Source organism: Aulonocara sp. 'chitande type north' Nkhata Bay, linkage group LG14, assembly GCF_057382095.1.
Source record: "Aulonocara sp. 'chitande type north' Nkhata Bay isolate Kocher_YH1m ecotype deep benthic linkage group LG14, A_spYH_male_GT1.1, whole genome shotgun sequence".
Classification (NCBI taxonomy): Eukaryota; Metazoa; Chordata; class Actinopteri; order Cichliformes; family Cichlidae; genus Aulonocara; species Aulonocara sp. 'chitande type north' Nkhata Bay.
The window spans coordinates 37,100,934-37,123,174 of NC_141357.1; the positions used below are offsets into that span (position 1 = coordinate 37,100,934).

At 40.7% G+C, this 22,241-nt stretch overlaps 1 protein-coding gene and 1 long non-coding RNA gene across 2 annotated transcripts; both read right to left on the minus strand.

Annotated features, from left to right (window-relative positions):
• Nucleotides 1–27: 27 nt before the first annotated feature.
• On the minus strand, nt 28–2,567 carry LOC147315203 (small ribosomal subunit protein uS3-like). Its single transcript, XM_086262466.1, has 3 exons — nt 2,530–2,567; nt 663–793; nt 28–196 (listed from the first exon to the last, which is right to left on the minus strand). The coding sequence occupies exons 1-3, from the start codon at nt 2,557–2,559 to the stop codon at nt 28–30; spliced, it is 330 nt and encodes a 109-aa protein (XP_086118592.1). The 5' UTR covers nt 2,560–2,567.
• A 7,349-nt stretch (nt 2,568–9,916) lies between these two features.
• LOC147315204 (uncharacterized) lies at nt 9,917–12,538 on the minus strand. The gene is made up of 4 exons (XR_015124542.1): nt 12,435–12,538; nt 11,892–11,971; nt 11,418–11,513; nt 9,917–10,651 (listed from the first exon to the last, which is right to left on the minus strand). It is a non-coding gene; the product is annotated as an uncharacterized LOC147315204 (long non-coding RNA).
• Nucleotides 12,539–22,241: the final 9,703 nt, after the last annotated feature.

Here is a 22,241-nt window from a genome sequence, read left to right on the forward strand (position 1 = left end):
ATCGGGTCGACGGCACTGATGGAACACTTATAAAGGCCGACAGCGAGGCCAGCGAGGGCGGCCACGTGAGCTTAAAATACCAATTATTTGTATCGTTTTGTTTCCTACCACCACGCTGTCTTCGGGGAACCTCCTCTTGACCTCAGCGATCAGCTGTCTGATCCGACTACCCTTGTCTCCAAGAACAGTCTTCATCCTAAAGATGGTGAGACGGTTAGGCTTAAACTACATGGTTATAAAAAAAAAAGACAAAATATTTTTAATCTTTCCACACACAGACACAAAGCTGAGACAACATAGAGCTACGCTCTTAAACTAACATTGGCATCTACCAAAGGGAAATGATCAGGACTGATTTCTATGATGCCCTTTAATGTATGCTCTCTTTTGTCAAGCTTAAAATATGTTTGTCTTTAAAAATGGCCAAAAATAACAAATGCACAGACCACTGTTAACACACACTCTGTGTCTTACAAATGGACCAACAGTGTTTACATGCGTACTCGCCCTGCCAAAGTAATGGCATATCCACTTTACAGCAGAGACTCATTGTAAGCTTCCATACTTGTTTAGTTTCTAAACACTCAATCCGATCTTCTGGAGATGTAACAACTTCTTTAATTCTGAGTTGTTACTTTTTGGCAACCTAGCCGACTGCTCACCTTGTGGCCAGGATGATGATCTCAGTCCCGATTAAAGTCACACGCACCTCCACACCGGCATGACCATCCTTAGAAAGCTCATGAGTCAGGAACTCTTTTAGCTCAGCCCCTTTAATACCGTCTGCGACGAACTGCAGAGAGAGAGAGCAGGTCAGCTTTATGTTTATGTCACACGCTCAAACATCCAGCACCAAGCAGACTTTCTGCAAGCATCTACAGGCTGCACTGACTCAGACACCAACTGAGGTGTAAGCATCACAGCAGATGTCTTTGTGTCAAATTAACTGAGGATAAAACAGAAAAACAGAAAAACATGAAGGAGATGTTCCTGGCCTGATTTTTCATAGCAGATGACTCCCTTTAAAATATTCTGCAGTAGATTTAAAAACTAAAGAAAACCATCAATCAACATCTGAACATTACCTGATGTTGCTGAAGTTAAGCAAAGTTACACAGGTTTTATTACAGACACAGCTAGGAGTTTTGTAATTTGGCATAATTTAAAAAGTTTACATTTCTTTGTTTTTTAACAGCAAAAATTAGTCTTTCTTGTCAGAGGTCATTTTTGGGAAAAAAAAAAAAGAAACAAGAAAAAAACTGGGTGACAACACTGTACACAATGGTAGACTGGTGCGTAATAAGCAAGCGAATAATGCAGAAAACTAAGATTTGTGATGGGAAACTGGTCTTTAACCACACTGAGAGAGAGAGCTGTGCAGGAAGTGTGATTTTTATTGTAGAGGAAGCAAGAATGCAAAAGTAAGAGAGAATCCATGATGATGCTTTTTAAATGTGCAGCTTCAGAATCTGTGAAACGTCGGCTACCAGCACCCAACGGCATGTATACGAGAGAGATTCTGGTGTTTCTGGCAAAATACATTTATACTTAAAAATCGATTCAGGATTGAATGAATCAATATCGCATTATTCAAACCAAAATTTATTGAATCGGAAAATACATTTTTTTAAACCCACCCCTAACACTGAACTTCATGAGGCAGATGGACCATAAGAAAACAAAAATTGGACCACAAAGTCACAAGGGTCTAAAACAAATACAGTTCAGGGGGTCAACCGGGAGGTTGAAGGCACTGGCAAAACAGTTCTGGGGGCCGACTGTGAGGTCAGTGTCGGTGGCGAGGCTTGGCAGGTGTGGGCTTGGCCAGTGGCAGCCCTTGGCGTGGCTTGGTAGGTGCGGGCTTCGCTGGTGGCAGCCATCAGCATGGCTTGGCAGCTGCGGGCCTAGCCAGTGGCAGCCGGTGGCATGGCTTGGCAGTTGGCGGACATGCAGGCCGTGGGCTTGGCTGGTCCCGAAGGCATGAAGTCCTCTGCCTGAGACGTGGCTGGATGAGACGATATCCTTTGGCCCTCCCAGCCGCAGGGGGCTGGTCAGGCTCGGCTGAGTCCCCAGCTGACAAAGGAGGAGGCTGGTCAGGCTCACCTGAGCGTTAAACAAAAGGCAAGCCGTTTATTGTGGCTGAATAAAAAAACATACCAAACATGCAAAACAAAGGGCAGAAGGAAACTAAGACAACACTAGTGATAACTAAATTTGGAGAAACTAAATTACTAAACACGGTAGAGAAAGAACATGGAAACTTAAACATGACAAACCCTGAACCTGGAATCTAAAAATATGGAAAACATGGAAACAGGCACTAGCCTCGGTGCTCAGAGCCGTGTTAGCTAGCCAAACGAGGAGGTCGCAGCGCAGACGGCATCTGGAATAATCCGCTCAGGATTCAACCCGGGCAGCACATCTGATACCGGGACAACCACAAAATGTTCATACCTCATCCACCGTGCAGAATTTTAAAAGAAATTACGACATGTTTGTGAGTACAACAAAGATAAAACGGGGGCTAACCTTCGTCTTCTTGGAGATTTGCACCGCCATCTTCCAATGGGCCGTAGACAGGAAAGGACCCCGGGAATACGCGGAAATTCATTTATAGCGAAAGGCTGGCTTCGGTGACATCAGATCCCTGGCATGCTTACGGAAATGTAGTTCTTTGAGCAGATGCGATGGGCATGAATTTGCACATTTATTACCAAAGCAATTTCCCACAAACAAGAAGGGTTTGTTGATTTAATTTTAAGCACAGATATATAAAGGAACTAAACTAAGAACTAAACACACTGAATATGGCTAAGGATTCAGAAGAATCAAGGTCATTGATTTCTGTAACCGATTTGATTCCTATTCACATGGTCCTAATGTGATTCAATCCCTGATTAGATTAAATTCAATTGTGACTCAGTCAGAAATATTATAATTCAGACCATTTATCATTACATGTACTTAAATCTCTGTACAATAACAAAGCTGTCACTTGTGAGACTTCATCAGAGGTGTAAGCATCACAGCAGATGTCTTTGTGTCAAATTAACTGAGGATAAAACAGAAAAACAGAAAAACATGAAGGAGATGTTCCTGGCCTGATTTTTCATAGCAGATGACTCCCTTTAAAATATTCTGCAGTAGATTTAAAAACTAAAGAAAACCATCAATCAACATCTGAACATTACCTGATGTTGCTGAAGTTAAGCAAAGTTACACAGGTTTTATTACAGACACAGCTAGGAGTTTTGTAATTTGGCATAATTTAAAAAGTTTACATTTCTTTGTTTTTTAACAGCAAAAATTAGTCTTTCTTGTCGGAGGTCATTTTTGGGAAAAAAAAAAGAAATAAGAAAAAAAACTGGGTGACAACACTGTACACAATGGTAGACTGGTGCGTAATAAGCAAGCGAATAATGCAGAAAACTAAGATTTGTGATGGGAAACTGGTCTTTAACCACACTGAGAGAGAGAGCTGTGCAGGAAGTGTGATTTTTATTGTAGAGGAAGCAAGAATGCAAAAGTAAGAGAGAATCCATGATGATGCTTTTTAAATGTGCAGCTTCAGAATCTGTGAAACGTCGGCTACCAGCACCCAACGGCATGTATACGAGAGAGATTCTGGTGTTTCTGGCAAAATACATTTATACTTAAAAATCGATTCAGGATTGAATGAATCAATATCGCATTATTCAAACCAAAATTTATTGAATCGGAAAATACATTTTTTTAACCCACCCCTAACACTGAACTTCATGAGGCAGATGGACCATAAGAAAACAAAAATTGGACCACAAAGTCACAACAAATACAGTTCAGGGGGTCAACCAGGAGGTTGAAGGCACTGGCAAAACAGTTCTGGGGGCCGACTGTGAGGTCAGTGTCGGTGGCGAGGCTTGGCAGGTGTGGGCTTGGCCAGTGGCAGCCCTTGGCGTGGCTTGGTAGGTGCGGGCTTCGCTGGTGGCAGCCATCAGCATGGCTTGGCAGGTGCGGGCCTAGCCAGTGGCAGCCGGCGGCATGGCTTGGCAGTTGGCGGACATGCAGACCGTGGGCTTGGCTGGTCCCGAAGGCATGAAGTCCTCTGCCTGAGACGTGGCTGGATGAGACGATATCCTTTGGCCCTCCCAGCCGCAGGGGGCTGGTCAGGCTCGGCTGAGTCCCCAGCTGACAAAGGAGGAGGCTGGTCAGGCTCACCTGAGCGTTAAACAAAAGGCAAGCCGTTTATTGTGGCTGAATAAAAAAACATACCAAACATGCAAAACAAAGGGCAGAAGGAAACTAAGACAACACTAGTGATAACTAAATTTGGAGAAACTAAATTACTAAACACAGTAGAGAAAGAACACGGAAACTTAAACATGACAAACCCTGAACCTGGAATCTCAAAATATGGAAAACATGGAAACAGGCACTAGCCTCGGTGCTCAGAGCCGTGTTAGCTAGCCAAATGAGGAGGTCGCAGCGCAGACAGCATCTGGATGAATTCTCTCAGGATTTGTTTTGTCTCCTACCACCACACTGCCTTCAGGGAAGCCAAACCTCTTCTGAACCTCAGCAATCAGCTGTCTGATCTGATGACCCTTCTCTCCAAGAACAGTCTTGATCCTAAACATGGTGAGATGTTTAGGGTTAAACTACATGGTTAAAAAAGCTCCGAAACAAACAAACAGAAAAAAGATCTTTCCACACAACGACACAAAGCTGAGACATCATAGAGCTACACAGTTGAAGGTTTTATGTCTTTTGATAAGCACACCGAATTTACATGAAGGAAGATGTGCTATATAAACAAAACTAACACAGGATATAATAATGTTACAAATGTAATGGCAGGGATCCTAACGTTTGATTTTAAGAAGGAAGGAGATGATAGCAGCTTGGGTCACCACAAAAGATATATGACAAAAATGCTATAATTATATAATTTAAATAATGCATATTACAAGATGCATTCTTGGATAATATTTGGATTAATCCTGATGTAATCATGCTACACTTTTTTCTGTATTTCATGTTGTAGCTTTATGTGTACAATATAGGTGATGCTCATCAGCCTTTTGAACTGTACAACGTTATCTCAGAATCAAAGTGACAAATGTCACTTCCAGAGAACAACCAGTGTTACATCAGCATCCACCTTCTCCTTCAGATTTACAGGCACATTTTTTTCACCACTCATAGATCAGACAACCAGACTGGCTCAAGCTGTGCTTTAGGTGTGACCAGTGATTAATTTTTATTTATTTATTTTTTACCAGTGCACTATAAATAACCCACATTGCAAAAGGTAAGTTATGCCTTTATTCTCACATTGTGGCTCATTGTTTTAACTGATGTTTGCACAAATTGCTACTTTGGAAACCAACCAAGGTGTTTTCTTCTGTGGTTAAACAGTTTAAAGCCTGGAATTTATTATTTATTTATTTATTAATATCTTATCTTATCTTATCTTATCTTATCTTATCTTATCTTATCTTATATTATATTTGTGAAAGTACACTCTGAAATAAAGAGAAAATAACGTTCTCTTTATCTCTTTACCTTTTGTAAAGTTGGACCAGCCACAGGGAGTGTGAGGGTGATTTTGGCCTCCTGTTGAGCGGTGATATTAGTAAAGACAAAATTAACAGATTGACCCCAAGAAGCTTTCACTACAGCATTTCCGAAAAGCTTCATCTATTTTCTCACTCAAACATCGTGTGAAGTGAACCTGAAATAATCCATTCCTCTGCAGATGATTGGTTAGCTCTTTGACAACTACTCTTTCAAGAGTTTATGAGATGAGAGGAAGGTTGGAGACTGGCCTGTAATTAGCTAGTGATCTGTGCTAAGGCATTTTTAATGTTTGTTATTTTTTAGGCCTCAGTTATTTAGCAAGACAGGGGCTTGTTTAACATGTGTCTTTGGCCATTTCACTGGGGCCACATGGTTTTGTGAATAAATCTGCTGAGATCTAGATCCATTGCATGTGGGGAAACTGATTGTCATGGCAAGTATAGTAAGTGGTTTAGATTCACAACCATTTTAAATTGTTTATCAGAAGTGATGCTTCTTTTTGCAGAGATAATTAAAAAATTGTCAGTCTTCTGCTAGTCCTTCTCTGATGTTAAACAATGTAATGTCAAAAAGAGAAAGTCCACAATTAAGGCTTTAATTGCAGCAAGTTTTATTAAAGCAATTGAGCAGGAGAAAAGCAAAAGCAGAATTAAACAAGCCACTCAATAATAATAAAATCACATCAATTATACTTATCTACTTAACCTTTTTACTGTGATATATAATATACAATATAATATAGAAAATCTTTTTTTTTTTTTTAACTTTTTCCACATTTTTACATAACACATCATCATTTTCTCAATACAACTTTTTCATTAAATCATAGATTTTTAAAGTCAGAGTGCACACACGCCGTTTCTACACTTCACTGGAAGGGCTGTTGTTAGAATCCCTATTATATTTTCAAACTCCCATCCTTTTTAATTAAGCTTACACATAATTACATTTTCCAGATTATATTCTGATCAATATTAAGCATAATTATCTGTCAGTTCAATCTCAAAAGAACTACAATTCTGTGTTTATTCGTGGCAACACAATGATGATGATGATAATGGGTCAGTGAAACAGCTCTTATCTTTTCAGTCACACCCAGGCATGAATATGAAAGATTGAAGCTGGATTGTGTCTCGGGACGCAGAATCTAGACATTAGAACAGATTTTCTCTCTACTCAACATATTCATCAGACTTTGATTCTATCTTTGATCCTATAAATCAAATGTAAGACTGGATGTTGAGCCCTTTTCTTCACTTCTGGTTGGAACTGAGCAAAGGCAATTCTCTACGGCAGATTAAATAAAGAATCGTCAAACTTCAACCTTAAAGTAAAGGACCTTTTAACATCAAACAAAAAGTAAAGGTAAAGTAAAGTATTTCTAAAAAATGTACAAGTTTGTAGAAAACATTTACTCTCATTTTCCAGCTACAATCACAGTAACAATCAGATGTTTCAGTCTTGTTCTTTCAGCATCATTTTATGGAAGGTGGTCCTCATTACCTTTCTGCTCAGGGAAAGTTAAACCTGCAGCAGCTTCAAGGTAAAAGTTAAAGAAATAGTATAGGGGCTGCAGCTGATAGATTGTGTGATTTGGCTTTTATAATGCCTCAAGATAGATTTTAGGATTGTTCAAGTGAGGGTTCTTCCAAGTAAAGTAAAGTCACCTGGGAAAATAAAAAATAATTAAATCTTTAGACAACATTTTATTATCATGTAGCACTTAGTTTGGAGAAAGTTATGCAATTTGTTTGAAGACATGTTAGTTTTTGTTAAGCTGTTCTTACAGCCGTAGAACAGATTTCATAATCAGCCGACCTCTTTGTTATCTCTGAAACTTAAACTTGATATCATCTGCCCACCTATGAAGTTTCATGAACTTATCTTGCAAAGTGATAATATCTGTCTGATATTAGGACCAACTAATCAGATTTCTGGGACCTACTGCTCAGAAAGGTGTTTTGGTGCTACAGGACTGGATCACGTACAAAAGACCAGCCCTGAGTCCACAAACCATCCCCAAGCCCCAAGTACGGAGTGCTAGAAGGCAGAAGAATAAACCAGCTCTACTCCACGTGTAAGCGTGTTGCAAACAACCCTCTGCACTCTACATCATTCCTACTATATATCAGTCCAGACAGTCACGCCGAACAAAGCTTTTGACCATCAAAAGACGGAGTGCCAACTCATATGAGCACATTTGCAGCGTGCATATAAAATAATTAAAACATCTTTATTTAGTAGAAAAATCAAAAATTTTCAACACATTACAGAGATCACACAAATCCACTATTCTTAAAATCAAAAGCACTAAAATTGACAGATCTGGTTCATTTTCTCACTGCACAAATTATATATAAAGCAATAAACAACCTACTTCCTGACAATATCATAAAGTTGTTTTCTAAAAGGGAACGGGATACAATTTGAGGGGGGAATTCAATTTAAAACATCCTTGTATCTGTACAACATTAAAAAGTTTTTGCATCTCTGTGTGTGGAGTGAAGCTGTGGAACAGACTAAGTAAAGATATGAAGCAAAGTCCGAGCATGGCACAGTTTAAAAAGCAGTTCAAGGGAATGATTTTTGCAGGGTACAGGGAGGAGGTAGAGATTTGATAGGGAGTTCTTGTCCAATATTTTCACAAGGCTGATGTGTGTGTGTGTGTGTGCAGGTGCACGGGTATGTTGGTATGGGTATATATATCTGTAGGTTGTGTATCCTTTGAGGTGTTACTGGGGTTATTGAATATTTGTATATGTATGTATATGTGTATGTACATATGTATATGTATATAGATAGATATACATATAATTAATGCATTAAAAAACATTGATTACTAGATAGTGGAAAGGGGGTGGGATTGAATAAGCGCATGCTTCCTCCTGCTCCTTTTTGAACATGGAAGTTATTCGTAGTTGTGGGTTCTCGTTTTCCTTCTGTTTTGCTTTGTTCGTTTGTCTCTTTTTATTTTCATGTTGTTTAACTTCTTCAACATATTCAAAATAAAGATTCAATCAATCAATCCTAACAATGCTCAGGTAAATCTTTATTCAATTAAATTCATTTCAATTTAATTCAGTTCAATTCATCTATATAGCACTCTTCACAGGATAAAAACCACAAAGTGGTTCACAGTAATATAAAAAAAGACAGGAAGAGACAGGAAGAGAGAAGATTCAGAGAGGCGTGTAAGACTGCAACTCTGCTTCCTGGTCCCAACTCTGGATAGTCATATTTTGGGAGATTTAATAAATTTGTCCATATTTCTAGAAATGAGAGCTGCTCCATCCAAAGTGGGATGGATGCCGTCTCTCTTAACAAGATCAGGTTTCCTCCAGAAGGTTTGCTAATTTTCTATGAAGCCCACATCGTTTTTTGGACACCACTCAGACAGCCAGCAATTTAAGGAGAACATACGGCTAAACATGTCACTTCTGGTCTGATTGGGGAGGGGACCAGAGAAAACTACAGAGTCAAAGTTACACACGATTCAGTATTGATTTTAGTGACCTCTGATTGGCGTAATCGGGTGTTATTACTGCGAATGTGGAGGAGCACAGGACAGACTCAATGACTGCAGTGTAGAACTGGGTCAGCAGCTCCTGTGGAAGACTGTACTTCCCCAGTTGTCTCAGGAAGTACATCCTCTGCTAGGTCTTTTTGAGGATGGAGATGATGTTGGTCTCCCACTTCAGGTCCTGGGAGATGGTGGTCCCCAGGAACTTGAAGATCTCCACAGTCGACACAGGACTGTCTGATATGGTGAGGGGAAGCAGTGTTGAGGGATGTCTCCTGAAGTCCATTGTCATCTCTACAGTCTTAAGCATGTTCAGCTCCAGTGCTGACTGCACCAGAGTACCAGTCGCTCAACTTCCTGCCGGTATGCAGACTCATCACCATCCTGAATGAGTCCGGTTGTGTCATCTGCAAACTTAAGGAGTTTAACAGCCGAGTTCTTGGAGATGCAATCATTCGTGTAGAGGGAGAACAACAGCACTGTAAACCCGAACAAGTTGACTGAACTTAAAACTTTTGTGGAAACTGATTACCTCAAAAGATTTAAGTACAAAAACTCATATCTTCTAAGTATGGGGTACTCAAAATTTGTATTTATTGTTAACCTAAAAATTTTAAATTATATTTTATATTTTATTAATTGAGCTTTACTCAAAGACTGTATACTTTAATTTCAATATTTTTGTGTTTCTTGTAGTTTATTATTTTGATGCAACACAATGCAATTATATTACAACCTAAACTCAAATTATCTGATTATTAATTAAAAGATATTTATGTTGTGAGTGTAGACTACTAAAAAAAAGTACAGAAATTCAGTTACTTTACATTTTGTTTATTTAACATTTTTTCATGAAAATTTAAAAACATCACAAATGTTTTTATAAAACAACTAACATGGACATCGGCACCAAAAAGTGAGCATTATAAATTCTGTGTAGAACATTTATCTTTTATCTTTTTATAAACTCACAAAGGACGACATCAGTCCTAATTGCATCTTTCTCAAAATACACAAAAATGCAAAACAAAAAGTCAAATACTAATCACTTTTTTTTTTAAATAGAAATGAAAAACAATTTTTTAAAATGGGTACAAAGACGATCAGCTTCCAAATAACCAGATAAGGCAGTCAAGTATAGGAAAATTAGGTAAACTGATGGAGTTAAATCCACCCAAAGCCTGTAGTAAACTTAAAGTGCTTAAAGTGCTTCAAACAAAGTGCTCAGTAACAGAGTGCGTGTCCTAACAAACATTGCCTTATATTCCTTAAGAGCATGTAGGCAGGGGTTTCAGGGGTTTGCCGTCATCAAGCCCCATGAAGATATTTTGGACTAAGGCAAATGTGTGAACCAGCTTCCTGGGGTAGTCTAAATGCAGAGCATAGATCAAGCCAAACAATAAAGCAAATGCATTTGCAAATCTGGGAATATCACGCATCACCTAGTCGCCTTTCACCAAAACAGCCATGCTTGAGGAAGTAAAATGGACTGGACTGGGAAGCGCCGTCGGTAACCACTGTGAGAAGGGCAACTGGAGTGTCAATGAGGGTCGACTCATCCAATGCGTCCGCCTGGAATAGACACAGTATCAATGGTAAATGGCCTGTATTTGTATAGTGCTTTACACATTCAGTCATCCAGACATTCACACCCATTCACACACTGGTGATGGCAGCTACATTGTAGCCACAGCCACCCTGGGGCGCACTGACAGAGGCGAGGCTGCCGGACACTGGCGCCACCGGGCCCTCTGACCACCACCAGTAGGCAACGGGTGAAGTGTCTTGCCCAAGGACACAACGACCGAGACTGTCGGAGCCAGGGCTCGAACCGGCAACCTTCTGATTACAAGGCGAACTCCCAACTCTTGAGCCACGATCGCCCCAATTAAATAAGTAAGGTTGGTTTGAGAGAATGTGACAAGCATGACCTGTAATCTAGCAAAACATTCAGCAGTGTAGTGGGTTACTTTGTAACGAGTTAGGGTACTCTACTTTTTTTGAAAAATGTACATTAACGTGTTAGCTTCTTGCATTACATAATTTGTATTTTTATTATTTTTCTAAAAAAAAAAAAAAGTAATTTTTTATTTCATGACTTTATCTCAAAAAGAAACTAAATCTTGACTTCAGCCTGGTTTTTGGGCCACCTGCAGCATAGCCATAGTGCTGTGATACGCCTGTGCCCTGCTCCTGACCTGTGTGTGTGTGGGTTTTCTACAGAGAGGGTATTTTGTTTGTACAATTTGGTAGCTGCTAGGGTATTAAATTGTATTTAAAAAAATCCATAGCATTTTATCTTACTGGCAGAATTTAAGTAATGCAAAAATACACTTACATTACATGTCTAAAAGAATTCTGGGTCCTCCTCCCGCAGGTATACAGGAAGGGCACGAAGTACTGCAGTGCGTTTCACGTTGATATCAGGCGCCTCCTAAAAAGGGAAAAGAAAAGTTCATTTAACGCAAAGTTTTCAGGTGTCATTCTTTGGGGAGAATACATGTTTATGAAACTGCATGACATCAGACTCTACTAAATTTTGGAGACTTTTCTTTTAAGACACAACCTTTCTGTCTCTTGTGACAGAGAGTATGTTTCTTAATCATTTGACAAAAACCCTACACAGTATTTTAAAATAGTGTTCTCCAGATCAGAGCTGTGATCTATATAGAACATGGGATTCAAAGCAAGGAAAAATTGTGTGTTTATCAGTGAAACTTTTAATTTGTGTTAATTTTATCATTATCAATATATGAAATCTTCACCTTAAGGGACTTAATGAATGGTTTCTTCAATAGATCTTTCAACTCACCTGTGTTTACTGTCTCCACCTGAAATTAATTGCAGTCTGAATTTTTTTTTTCTTCTGTCTTTTTGTCTTTGGCCTTCAGCCTTGGAAGAAAAAATAAAAATATTGAAAACCTTATCAGCACACTAAATATACAACACCTTGCTATATTTCAATTGTTTTAGATAGAAGTTGCCACTGCTAGCTAAGTCACTTTTGAATGATGCTAATGAGAAGAAAAAAAAAAAAACCTGCCGAACAATGAGGCTGCTGTTGTAAAAACGCCAACTTTCTTGCGTTGGCAAGGGGTCGTTAAAATATCACTAAGACCCTTTCTTTATGTGTGATTCTTCGTAAAACTGTGTTTTAATCGGTTAAAACTGTAAAACTGACGACATAATCTATGTTTGAAAAAGAGCGCGAACAACCGCGAACAACTATTCACCACCTGGGTCTGTGCTTTTTAACACAACAGCGCATTCGAAAACAAGTTATTGGCTGCAACATATTAATATACTTGCTTTTTTACGGAAAAAATAAACATAACGAAGGTTCCGTTTTACTTACAAGTTTCTCCAAATGTGTTCTCCAGTCGCTCGAGAAGGGCAGCCATATTGAACAGAATTTTCTGTCAACGTCGTTCAGGTTAGAGAGAAGAGAGAAGACGTCATGACGTCATGACGTCCACATGCGGAGCTCGGAAAAAAACATTTACTCAAAAATCATAATTAAGAAAGCAGTATTTACTCTTAACTTCTAAGCCATGTACAATTATAACTGTTTGAATCGTTAACCGAACAGAAAAGTTTTAAGTTGTTTCAACTTTGTGAGGAATTTTAATTGTTATATCCACAAACTTTATAAGTCAGGTAGACTGTTGGGGTTTACAGTGAGTGCTGAGAGGACACATCATTGAGGGGCACCAGTACTGAGGGACCGAGTTTCAGAGGCAATGTCCCCCAGCCTCACTTGCTGCTGTCAGGAAGCTGGTGATCCACTGACAGGTAGCTGGTGACACGCTGAGCTGGGAGAGTTTGGAGGAAAGAAGTTCAGGCACGATGGTGCTAAAAGCCAAACTAAAGTCCACAAACAGGACCCTGGGATAAGTTCCCGAGCGGTCGAGGTGTTGCAGGATGTAATGCAGCCCCGTGTTCACTGCATCATCCACCTACCTGTTTGCCTGGTAGGCAAACTGCAGGGGGTCCAACTGGTGGCCTGTAATGTCCTTCAGATGGGCTAACACCAGTCTTTCAAAGGATTTCATGACCACAGATGTCAAGGCGACAGGTCTGTTATCGTTCAATCCTGTAATGGTGGGTTTCTTGGGGACCAGGGTGACGGTGGAGCGTTTGAAGCAGGAGGGAACTTCGAACAGCTCCAGGGATCTGTTGAAGATGCGGGTAAAAATGGGGGCCAGCTGTACAGCACAGGTATTAAGGCAGGAGGGTGAAACACCGTCTGGTCCGGGGCCTTTCCTGGGCTTCTGTTTCTGAAACAGTCGGCTCACATCCTGAGTGTGTATTCTGAGTTTCAGGGAGGAGGAAAGGGGGGTGAGAGGTGTGATGGAGGTCGTTGAGTCTGGACTGGGGAGGGTGGTGGTGGTCTGCAAGTCTGCAATCCAGACTCAACGAATCTACCAGAGTGTTCTGGCATACCAAACATGTCCTAAGGTTATGAGAGAGGTCGTACCTTCTCTTTCTGATATATAGTATGGGAGGACACCTACTCTTTATCTGTTTGATATAAGAGCCCTTTGTTTAGGTGGACCGCTGGACTCCTGGCGCCAGCTTTTAAGGAGGCGTTCACAGGGTCACTGGTGCTACAATGTTTTCTGACGTGTGCTATACAGGCCTATAGAAAAAAGCACATATACTCATGACTCTTTCTCTCTTTGCTTTTACAGTGTGGTGTAGACGTGTTGGACCAAATGGCACGGATGTATTCCGTAAGAGCAGCAACACACAGGTGGCCAGTAGCGGTTTTCTACAATATGCTGGACCTGGCGGCGGTGAATGCCGACATTTTGTACAAGGCATGTACAGGGTGGACAGGCAAAAGAAGATTGTTTCTGAGTCTTCTAGCCAAGGAACTTCGTTGCCGGCTCATGCAGCACAAGGAAATATTAGCACAGAGGCAGGCTGCTGAAGCTGCTGCAACTGCTGTGCCAGGGACTGTAAAGACAACGCAGTGCCAGGTGCAAGAGAGCTGCAACAGGAATTGCAGCAGATTTACCTGTGCAACATGTCAGAAATTCACCTGTGCTAAATGCAGGGACGATGGACACTGGATCTGCAAACGCTGTAAAGTTTGAAAAACTTTAAAATAAAATAGACTTGTGAATCCATATATTGTGAATGTGTGTCTTTTGTATAGATACGGCAGGAATTTCTGAAGGTTGTAACACATAGCTTTGGCCTGCCTTGGATCTGAGCTACTCAAAGTAAACAAATGTAAATGTTGCGCACACACACACACACACACACACACACACACACACACACACACACACACACACACACACACACACACACACACACAAGCACAACAAATCTGTCTTTATTAGTCCCACAAGTGGAAAATCTGCACTGTCATTGCAGAAAAGTGGACAGTGCAAGACAAAAGCAACAAAAATAAAAGCCGCACAAAGAGTACAATATAAAAAGTGCACTATACAAGCAATCTGGAGACATAAATATGGACACGCGTATTGAAAAATATTGGTGTATACACAGACATATATATATAAAAAAAAAAAACACCCAGCACGCCCCTGCGGGCGGTTTATCCTTCAAGCTCGGGTCCTCTACCAGAGGCCTGGGAGCTTGAGGGTCCTGCGCAGTATCTTAGCTGTTCCCAGGACTGCGCTCTTCTGGACAGAGATCTCCGATGTTATTCCCGGGATCTGCTGGAGCCACTCGCCTAGCTTGGGAGTCACCGCACCTAGTGCTCCGATTACCACGGGGACCACCGTTACCTTCACCCTCCACATCCTCTCGAGCTCTTCTCTGAGCCCTTGGTATTTCTCCAGCTTCTCGTGTTCCTTCTTCCTAATATTGCTGTCATTGGGAACCACTACATCTATCCCTACGGCTGTCTTCTTCTGTTTGTCTATCACCACTATGTCCGGTTGGTTAGCCATCACTATTTTGTCCATCTGTATCTGGAAGTCCCACAGGATCTTAGCTCGGTCATTCTCCACCACCCTTGGGGGCATCTCCCATTTTGACCTTGAGACTTCCAGGCCATATTCGGCACAGATGTTTCTGTATACTATGCTGGCCACTTGGTTATGGCGTTCCATGTATCCCTGCCTCCTTGCATCTTACACCCTGCTGTTATGTGCTAGATTGTCTCAGGGGCATCTTTACACAGCCTGCACCTGGGGTCTTGCTTGGTGTGATAGACCCCAGCCTCTATGGATCTATCTGCTGGTGGTACATACCGTGCAGAGGCCTGTCCTTCCATGATGGTGCCTCCTCTTCCTCCTCATTCTTGGGTTTCTGCTTCCTGCGGTATTATCTGAGCACACGGTCAGTTGGGGCCATCTTCCTCATGTATTCATGCATGTCTGTTGTCTCATCCTGAACCGTAGTGCTGACACTCACCAGTCCCCGGCCTCCTTCCTTCTGCTTAGCGATCAGCCTCAGGGTGCTGGACTTGGGGTGAAACCCTCCATGCATGGTCAGGAGTCTTGATGTCAGTGGCTTCTATCTCCTCCTTTGACCAGCTTATTACCCCAGCTGGGTACCTGATCACGGGCAGGGCGTAGGCGTTGATGGCCCGGATCTTGTTCTTACCGTTCAGCTGACTTCTCAGGACTTGCCTGACCCTCTGCAGGTACTTGGTGGTTGCAGCTTTTCTAGTGACCTCTTCATGGTTCCCATTTGCCTGTGGGATCCCCAGGAGTAGTAATATAATGGCACTTTTTTTGAGGGCCTGCTGAATTGTTTTTAATGACACTTTTTGATGAACAGCAGATGATTAATTCCTCTTTATTGGAGAAAGTGTCCCTAAGCTATTGCTGCTCATACTTACTGAGTTCCCTAGCTACTTCTTTACTATGTCAGTAAACTTTTTGAAAAGGAAGCTGTTGTAGATTTAAAGAAACATCTTAATTGAAGCAAAGGCAAAAAATTGGAATGAATTTTATGTGACTGTTCATATTAAAGCCAACAACAAGTGAAAATCCAAAAAACCGGCTCCAATCCTTTGTATTAATGATCTCCCCCCTCTGTGTGTGTGTGAGTGTGTGTGTGTGTGCCCTCACAGAAGGAAGGTCACAGCAGGAGCTTTTCTCAAACGCATCAGTTTATTTTTTACAAGAAGTGTAGCTCATACAACGGTATAAATGTATTCTTTGCGGTACTTTAAAATTATGAAACTAAAGAATTTGAGTTCGTGCACATTGTGAAACAAGAATCTAAATATTTGTGTCACAATGATTTCTATAAAAGCATTTTGTTTATGGGGATAATGTGACAAATCTTTTGTGCGTCCTATTAATGATCAATGGTAATTGAAGAGGAAGCTTGAACCCTGGCTCAGGACATTTTCATGACAAGTGACAGCGCAGACATCTGCTAATGAGAGAACATGTTTTATCATCATAAAGACTGTGATATGAAGCATCGTTAAAGTGTCACTTCAGTAATGTTGACTCATGTTTTTAATAGGTGACTATAAAACACCAAACTCTAATTTCTGTGGTTTATTTTAAGTTTACAGAATATAACATGTGGTAAGACGACGAGTTTTACTTCTCACCGTCCGTGTTATGTGTATCTATTTATCATGTATGCTACTTTGCTCTGTGGACTGTAAAATGTTTCACTGTGTTCATGAAATAAACCAGACTTTCACTGTCTGCATCTTTTACTGTTTTTCTGCTTTTGTTCACTCCAAGTTTGACAAACCTACAGATATCCAGAGTTAACTCACTAACAATGTGGAGCAGTCTCAGTGTATTTAGCTGCTTTTTCCCTGAACACAACCAACTGAGAGAAACGCCTGTAGTCCTCACTTTGGTCATTTTGAATGCTGAAGGAGATTTGTTCCATAGACACCTTATACTAGTGTTTCCTGCACTACTATGTTCTATTTAAATCCAGATTCCTTCTATAGTTTGCAGTGAAATTTGTTAAACCGTTGCTTAATGGGACAGAAGTACAAGGCACTCTTTACTAACACATTTGTAGATGAGTTTATTGCTGAACAACACAGCTAGTCTCACACACTCTTTAGGTTTTTCAAGTTATGTGTATAATGGTTTAGTCTATCAAACCTTACCCTTTTCTCCCCAGTATCACAACAGCATGACTCCCAAAGTACAGATCAGTAAACAACCTATGATTCTAAAGCCAGAACAGAAAGATACAGTTGGAAGATGAATGATTGCGTTTTTATGACGCACACACAGAGGATCCCCAACTCCCTCATATAATTTTGTACCTCACTAAAGCGTACACTAGATGGCACTGCCTCCCTACATCTCATCCAGTAAGTCTCTCCATTTCACTTTTGCAGACTTGAATGTGGAAATTAAGTATCTGCTGACAGCTGCCCTTTCTTCATTTTAAAACGCTACCAACAAAGATAACCATGGAAACCTTGAGATATATGATTTGTAATTCAGGACATTTTTTTGTCTCGTGAATGCTGTTGTAGCTTTGAGTTTAAGAATAGTAAATGAATCCTAATTCCCAATTTCAAGCTCAGTATGTTTACCACAGTATAGGTACAGGTTTGATATTTGTTGGCTAAAATGATTTGTATTAAAATGCATTCACCAAAATATCTGTACTGGTTAGTAATGCCTACAGATACTGGCAGCTCCTAACATCTTGAAAAATGCAAGAGGACCTGTAGAGGGAGCTGCCAAAACACTCTTCTAGCTTAATGTTGTGTGTTGAGTTTATGTCTACGGGTAGAAATGAGTACTTGCTTCGAACATGTTCACTTAGTCGTCATTTATTAGGCACATACAGCTAAAATTAATAGAATCCGACTAAAGATGTTGTTTGTGATGCATTTAAACTATTGACTACTTGAGGAGGCTGTTCCAAAGTTTCCAATGTGCAACTTAGTAAAAACTGGACAGTCCTGTAACTCTGAATCTTGGGGCCACTTAAAGCTGTTGGCCCACTGACCAGAGTGTGCCAGGTCTAACGGATAACCCGGGGCCAGCATTCAAGCATTTCTAAGTAAGCAGTAAAACTTTGCTTCTTCTCTGTGGAGGTCATGTGTGAGGAGGTATAACACAAACAAACAGAAACACTAGAGGATCGATTTCTCCGTTTGAGCTCCAGAGTCTGATGGCTCTGAGAACAAATGACTATGAACTTTGACATGCTTGGGGTTATGAAGGAACGTGGACACTAAAGCAGTGACCTTTTATTTGTCCCTTCTTATTTTCAGTGCCGTGGACTTCAGCATGTTTTGGTCGAACTTTTAGGGAAACTTTTGTTTAATATACTGAAAAGTCACAAATGCTATAAAACACTTTTTGTTGTGTTTATTAAAGCTAATAGCTAGAAATGTTCCTCAGAGGTTTTGCATCTTAAATACTATTACTTAAGGATTTTTTGTTACAGAGGTACGAATCAGATGGAATCAAGGCAGGGCAACTGAAACAGGCTGCATGCCGGTTGTCATCATTTCTTTAGGGATTAATAAAGTATTTTGATTCTGATTCTGCAGAGGCTTCGAAATATAGGGACTCTGGGGGTGAAAAATTGGAACTGGAATTGATGTGTGTTAAGTTTGTAGTCTGCAATCTTTTGAGTCTGAGAGTGAGAGAGTGAGAGAGAGTGAGAGAAAGAGAGAGAGGGGTAGTGATGGGTCACAAGGGCTAATTTTTTTTGTCCAGCCCTGACTGCATTTTGTGATGAAAAAATGATCATAACACAAATGGATGAAATAGTTGATTATTCTAAATATCTAACAGCCTACAACTTATGAATGGAAAAGAATACTCATTAAAGACACCAGGAAGTCTTCCAGTGTCCAGTTTAGCAACAGCTTTTTACAGACTTGTTTTATGCCACATGAAATACAGTGTTAATTGTATCTTTTTACTATATCACTTTTGTTCTTATCATATAGAAGTTATATTAAATCCAGTTTTTATGAGTTCAAGGAAACTTTCCCGTTTTAGAAGATAAATAGTGGACAGACAAACATCTTTAATGACAATGTGCCACTAGCTTCTAGAGACAGTGAAAATGTAAGGAAAGCCTGCAGAATTGCATTTGTCACAGCTTTACAGGGTTACTACTACTACTACACGTGCAGTCTAAGTAAATACCGAGAACCATCGTCAACATACATTTCTCAGTGTTATGAAAGCACTTTAGTAACTGGTGTTTAAATGTCAGGTCTCAAGCAACTGAAGCAACATGACTTGAGCAAATCTACCTCCCACATGGATTTTTGACTTGAGCCATTTGTTTGCTTAATGAGACCCTCAGTTCCTCTGAAATCACAGTCCAGTTCCAGCAGCCAAATAACATTCTTAACTTAAAAATACACAGTTGTGCCTCAGCATCACAGGTGAAACGTATTTATGCTTCTAAGTTATCTAAGTTTACTGTTTAATTTTTGTGAGCATTTCAGGGTATTTGATGAGAGCCATCTGCTTATTAGGACACCTCCTTGAAACAGCCCAAGCCCATCCATTCCCTCCTAAGCTCCCCCGTTAACCAATAATTCTTCTTTTTCTCTCTAAGCTCAGCACAAACCCTTCCCTGCTGCTGAATTCTCCCAAATCACTTTATCCACCCATATCTGTCCACACACAGGGAAGCCACCCCTCACCCTCGCTCCCAGGCTGATTCCAGTTTATTCCCATTCAGCTGCATTAGCATACAGATGTTAGACTGAAAACGGAAAGCAGGGACACACAAAGGGGCTTCGTGACCAGGAGGGGCGGGAAGGATTGAGGGGCTGCACAGGGATGGCCCTTGGCCTTTTTAAGGTCTTGCAGATACAGTGGGGCAAAAAAGTATTTAGTCAGCCACCGATTGTGCAAGTTCCCCCACCTAAAATGATGACAGAGGTCAGTAATTTGCACCAGAGGTACACGTCAACTGTGAGAGACAGAATGTGAAAAAAAAAAAAATCCATGAATCCACATGGTAGGATTTGTAAAGAATTTATTCGTAAATCAGGGTGGAAAATAAGTATTTGGTCAATAACAAAAATACAACTCAATACTTTGTAACATAACCTTTGTTGGCAATAACAGAGGTCAAACGTTTACTATAGGTCTTTACCAGGTTTGCACACACAGTAGCTGGTATTTTGGCCCATTCCTCCATGCAGATCTTCTCGAGAGCAGTGATGTTTTGGGGCTGTCGCCGAGCAACACGGACTTTCAACTCCCGCCACAGATTTTCTATGGGGTTGAGGTCTGGAGACTGGCTAGGCCACTCCAGGACTTTCAAATGCTTCTTACGGAGCCACTCCTTTGTTGCCCGGGCGGTGTGTTTTGGATCATTGTCATGTTGGAAGACCCAGCCTCGTTTCATCTTCAAAGTTCTCACTGATGGAAGGAGGTTTTGGCTCAAAATCTCACGATACATGGCCCCATTCATTCTGTCCTTAACACGGATCAGTCGTCCTGTCCCCTTGGCAGAAAAACAGCCCCATAGCATGATGTTTCCACCCCCATGCTTCACAGTAGGTATGGTGTTCTTGGGATGCAACTCAGTATTCTTCTTCCTCCAAACACGACGAGTTGAGTTTATACCAAAAAGTTCTACTTTGGTTTCATCTGACCACATGACATTCTCCCAATCCTCTGCTGTATCATCCATGTGCTCTCTGGCAAACTTCAGACGGGCCTGGACATGCACTGGCTTCAGCAGCGGAACACGTCTGGCACTGCGGGATTTGATTCCCTGCCGTTGTAGTGTGTTACTGATGGTGACCTTTGTTACTTTGGTCCCAGCTCTCTGCAGGTCATTCACCAGGTCCCCCCGTGTGGTTCTGGGATCTTTGCTCACCGTTCTCATGATCATTTTGACCCCACGGGATGAGATCTTGCGTGGAGCCCCAGATCGTGGGAGATTATCAGTGGTCTTGTATGTCTTCCATTTTCTGATGATTGCTCCCACAGTTGATTTTTTCACACCAAGCTGCTTGCCTATTGTAGATTCACTCTTCCCAGTCTGGTGCAGGTCTACAATACTTTTCCTGGTGTCCTTCGAGAGCTCTTTGGTCTTGGCCATGGCGGAGTTTGGAGTCTGACTGTTTGAGGCTGTGGACAGGTGTCTTTTATACAGATGATGAGTTCAAACAGGTGCCATTCATACAGGTAACGAGTGGGGGACAGAAAAGCGTCTTACAGAAGACGTTACAGGTCTGTGAGAGCCAGAGATTTTCCATGTTTGAGGTGACCAAATACTTATTTGCCACCCTGATTTACGAATAAATTCTTTACAAATCCTACCATGTGGATTCATGGATTTTTTTTTCACATTCTGTCTCTCACAGTTGACGTGTACCTCTGGTGCAAATTACTGACCTCTGTCATCATTGTAAGTGGGGGAACTTGCGCAATCGGTGGCTGACTAAATACTTTTTTGCCCCACTGTATATGTATGTATATGTGTATGTACATATGTATATGTATATAGATAGATACACATATAATTAATACATTAAAAAACATATTGATTACTAGATAGTGGAAAGGGGGTGGGATTGAATAAGCGCATGCTTCCTCCTGCTCCTTTTTGAACATGAAAGTTATTCGTAGTTGTGGGTGCTCGTTTTCCTTCTGTTTTGCTTTGTTCGTTTGTCTCTTTTTATTTTCATGTTGTTTAACTTCTTCAACATATTCAAAATAAAGATTCAATCAATCAATCAATCAATCAATCAATCAATCAATCAATCAATCTTAGCAATGCTAGGTAAATCTTTATTCAATTCAATTCAATTCAATTCATCTATATAGCACTCTTCTCAGGATAAAAGCCACAAAGTGGTTCACAGTAATATAAAAAAAGAAATACATAAAAAACAAACAAACAAACAATCAACCCCCCCAAGCACAATCAAACATACAGCACAAATCTAATTAAAAGCCAATCTAAATAAATGAGTGTTAAGCTGCTTTTTAAAAGAATAAATACAATCAAGGCAACGTAATGATGGAGGGAGAGCATTCCACAACCTGGGGTCCACCGCTCTAAAAGATCTATCTCCTCTGGTTTTAAAACGTATTTGGGGGATTACCAAGAGCCTTTGATTAGATGATCTCAGGCTGCGAGAGGGAGCGTGGGGTTCTAAATGTAGGCAGGGGCATCACAATTCAAAGCTTTAAAAGTCAGTACCAAGATTTTAAAATGAATTCTAAAATGTACTGGAAGCCAG

Coding starts and splice junctions, on each gene's coding strand:
- LOC147315203 (XM_086262466.1), bottom strand. CDS start 2,559: ATGGCGGTGCAAATCTCCAAGAAGACGAAG. Junction 794..2,529: donor AAATCTCCAAGAAGACGAAG/GTTAGCCCCCGT, acceptor CTCTCTCTGCAG/TTCGTCGCAGACGGTATTAA. Junction 197..662: donor ATCATCATCCTGGCCACAAG/GTGAGCAGTCGG, acceptor CACCATCTTTAG/GATGAAGACTGTTCTTGGAG.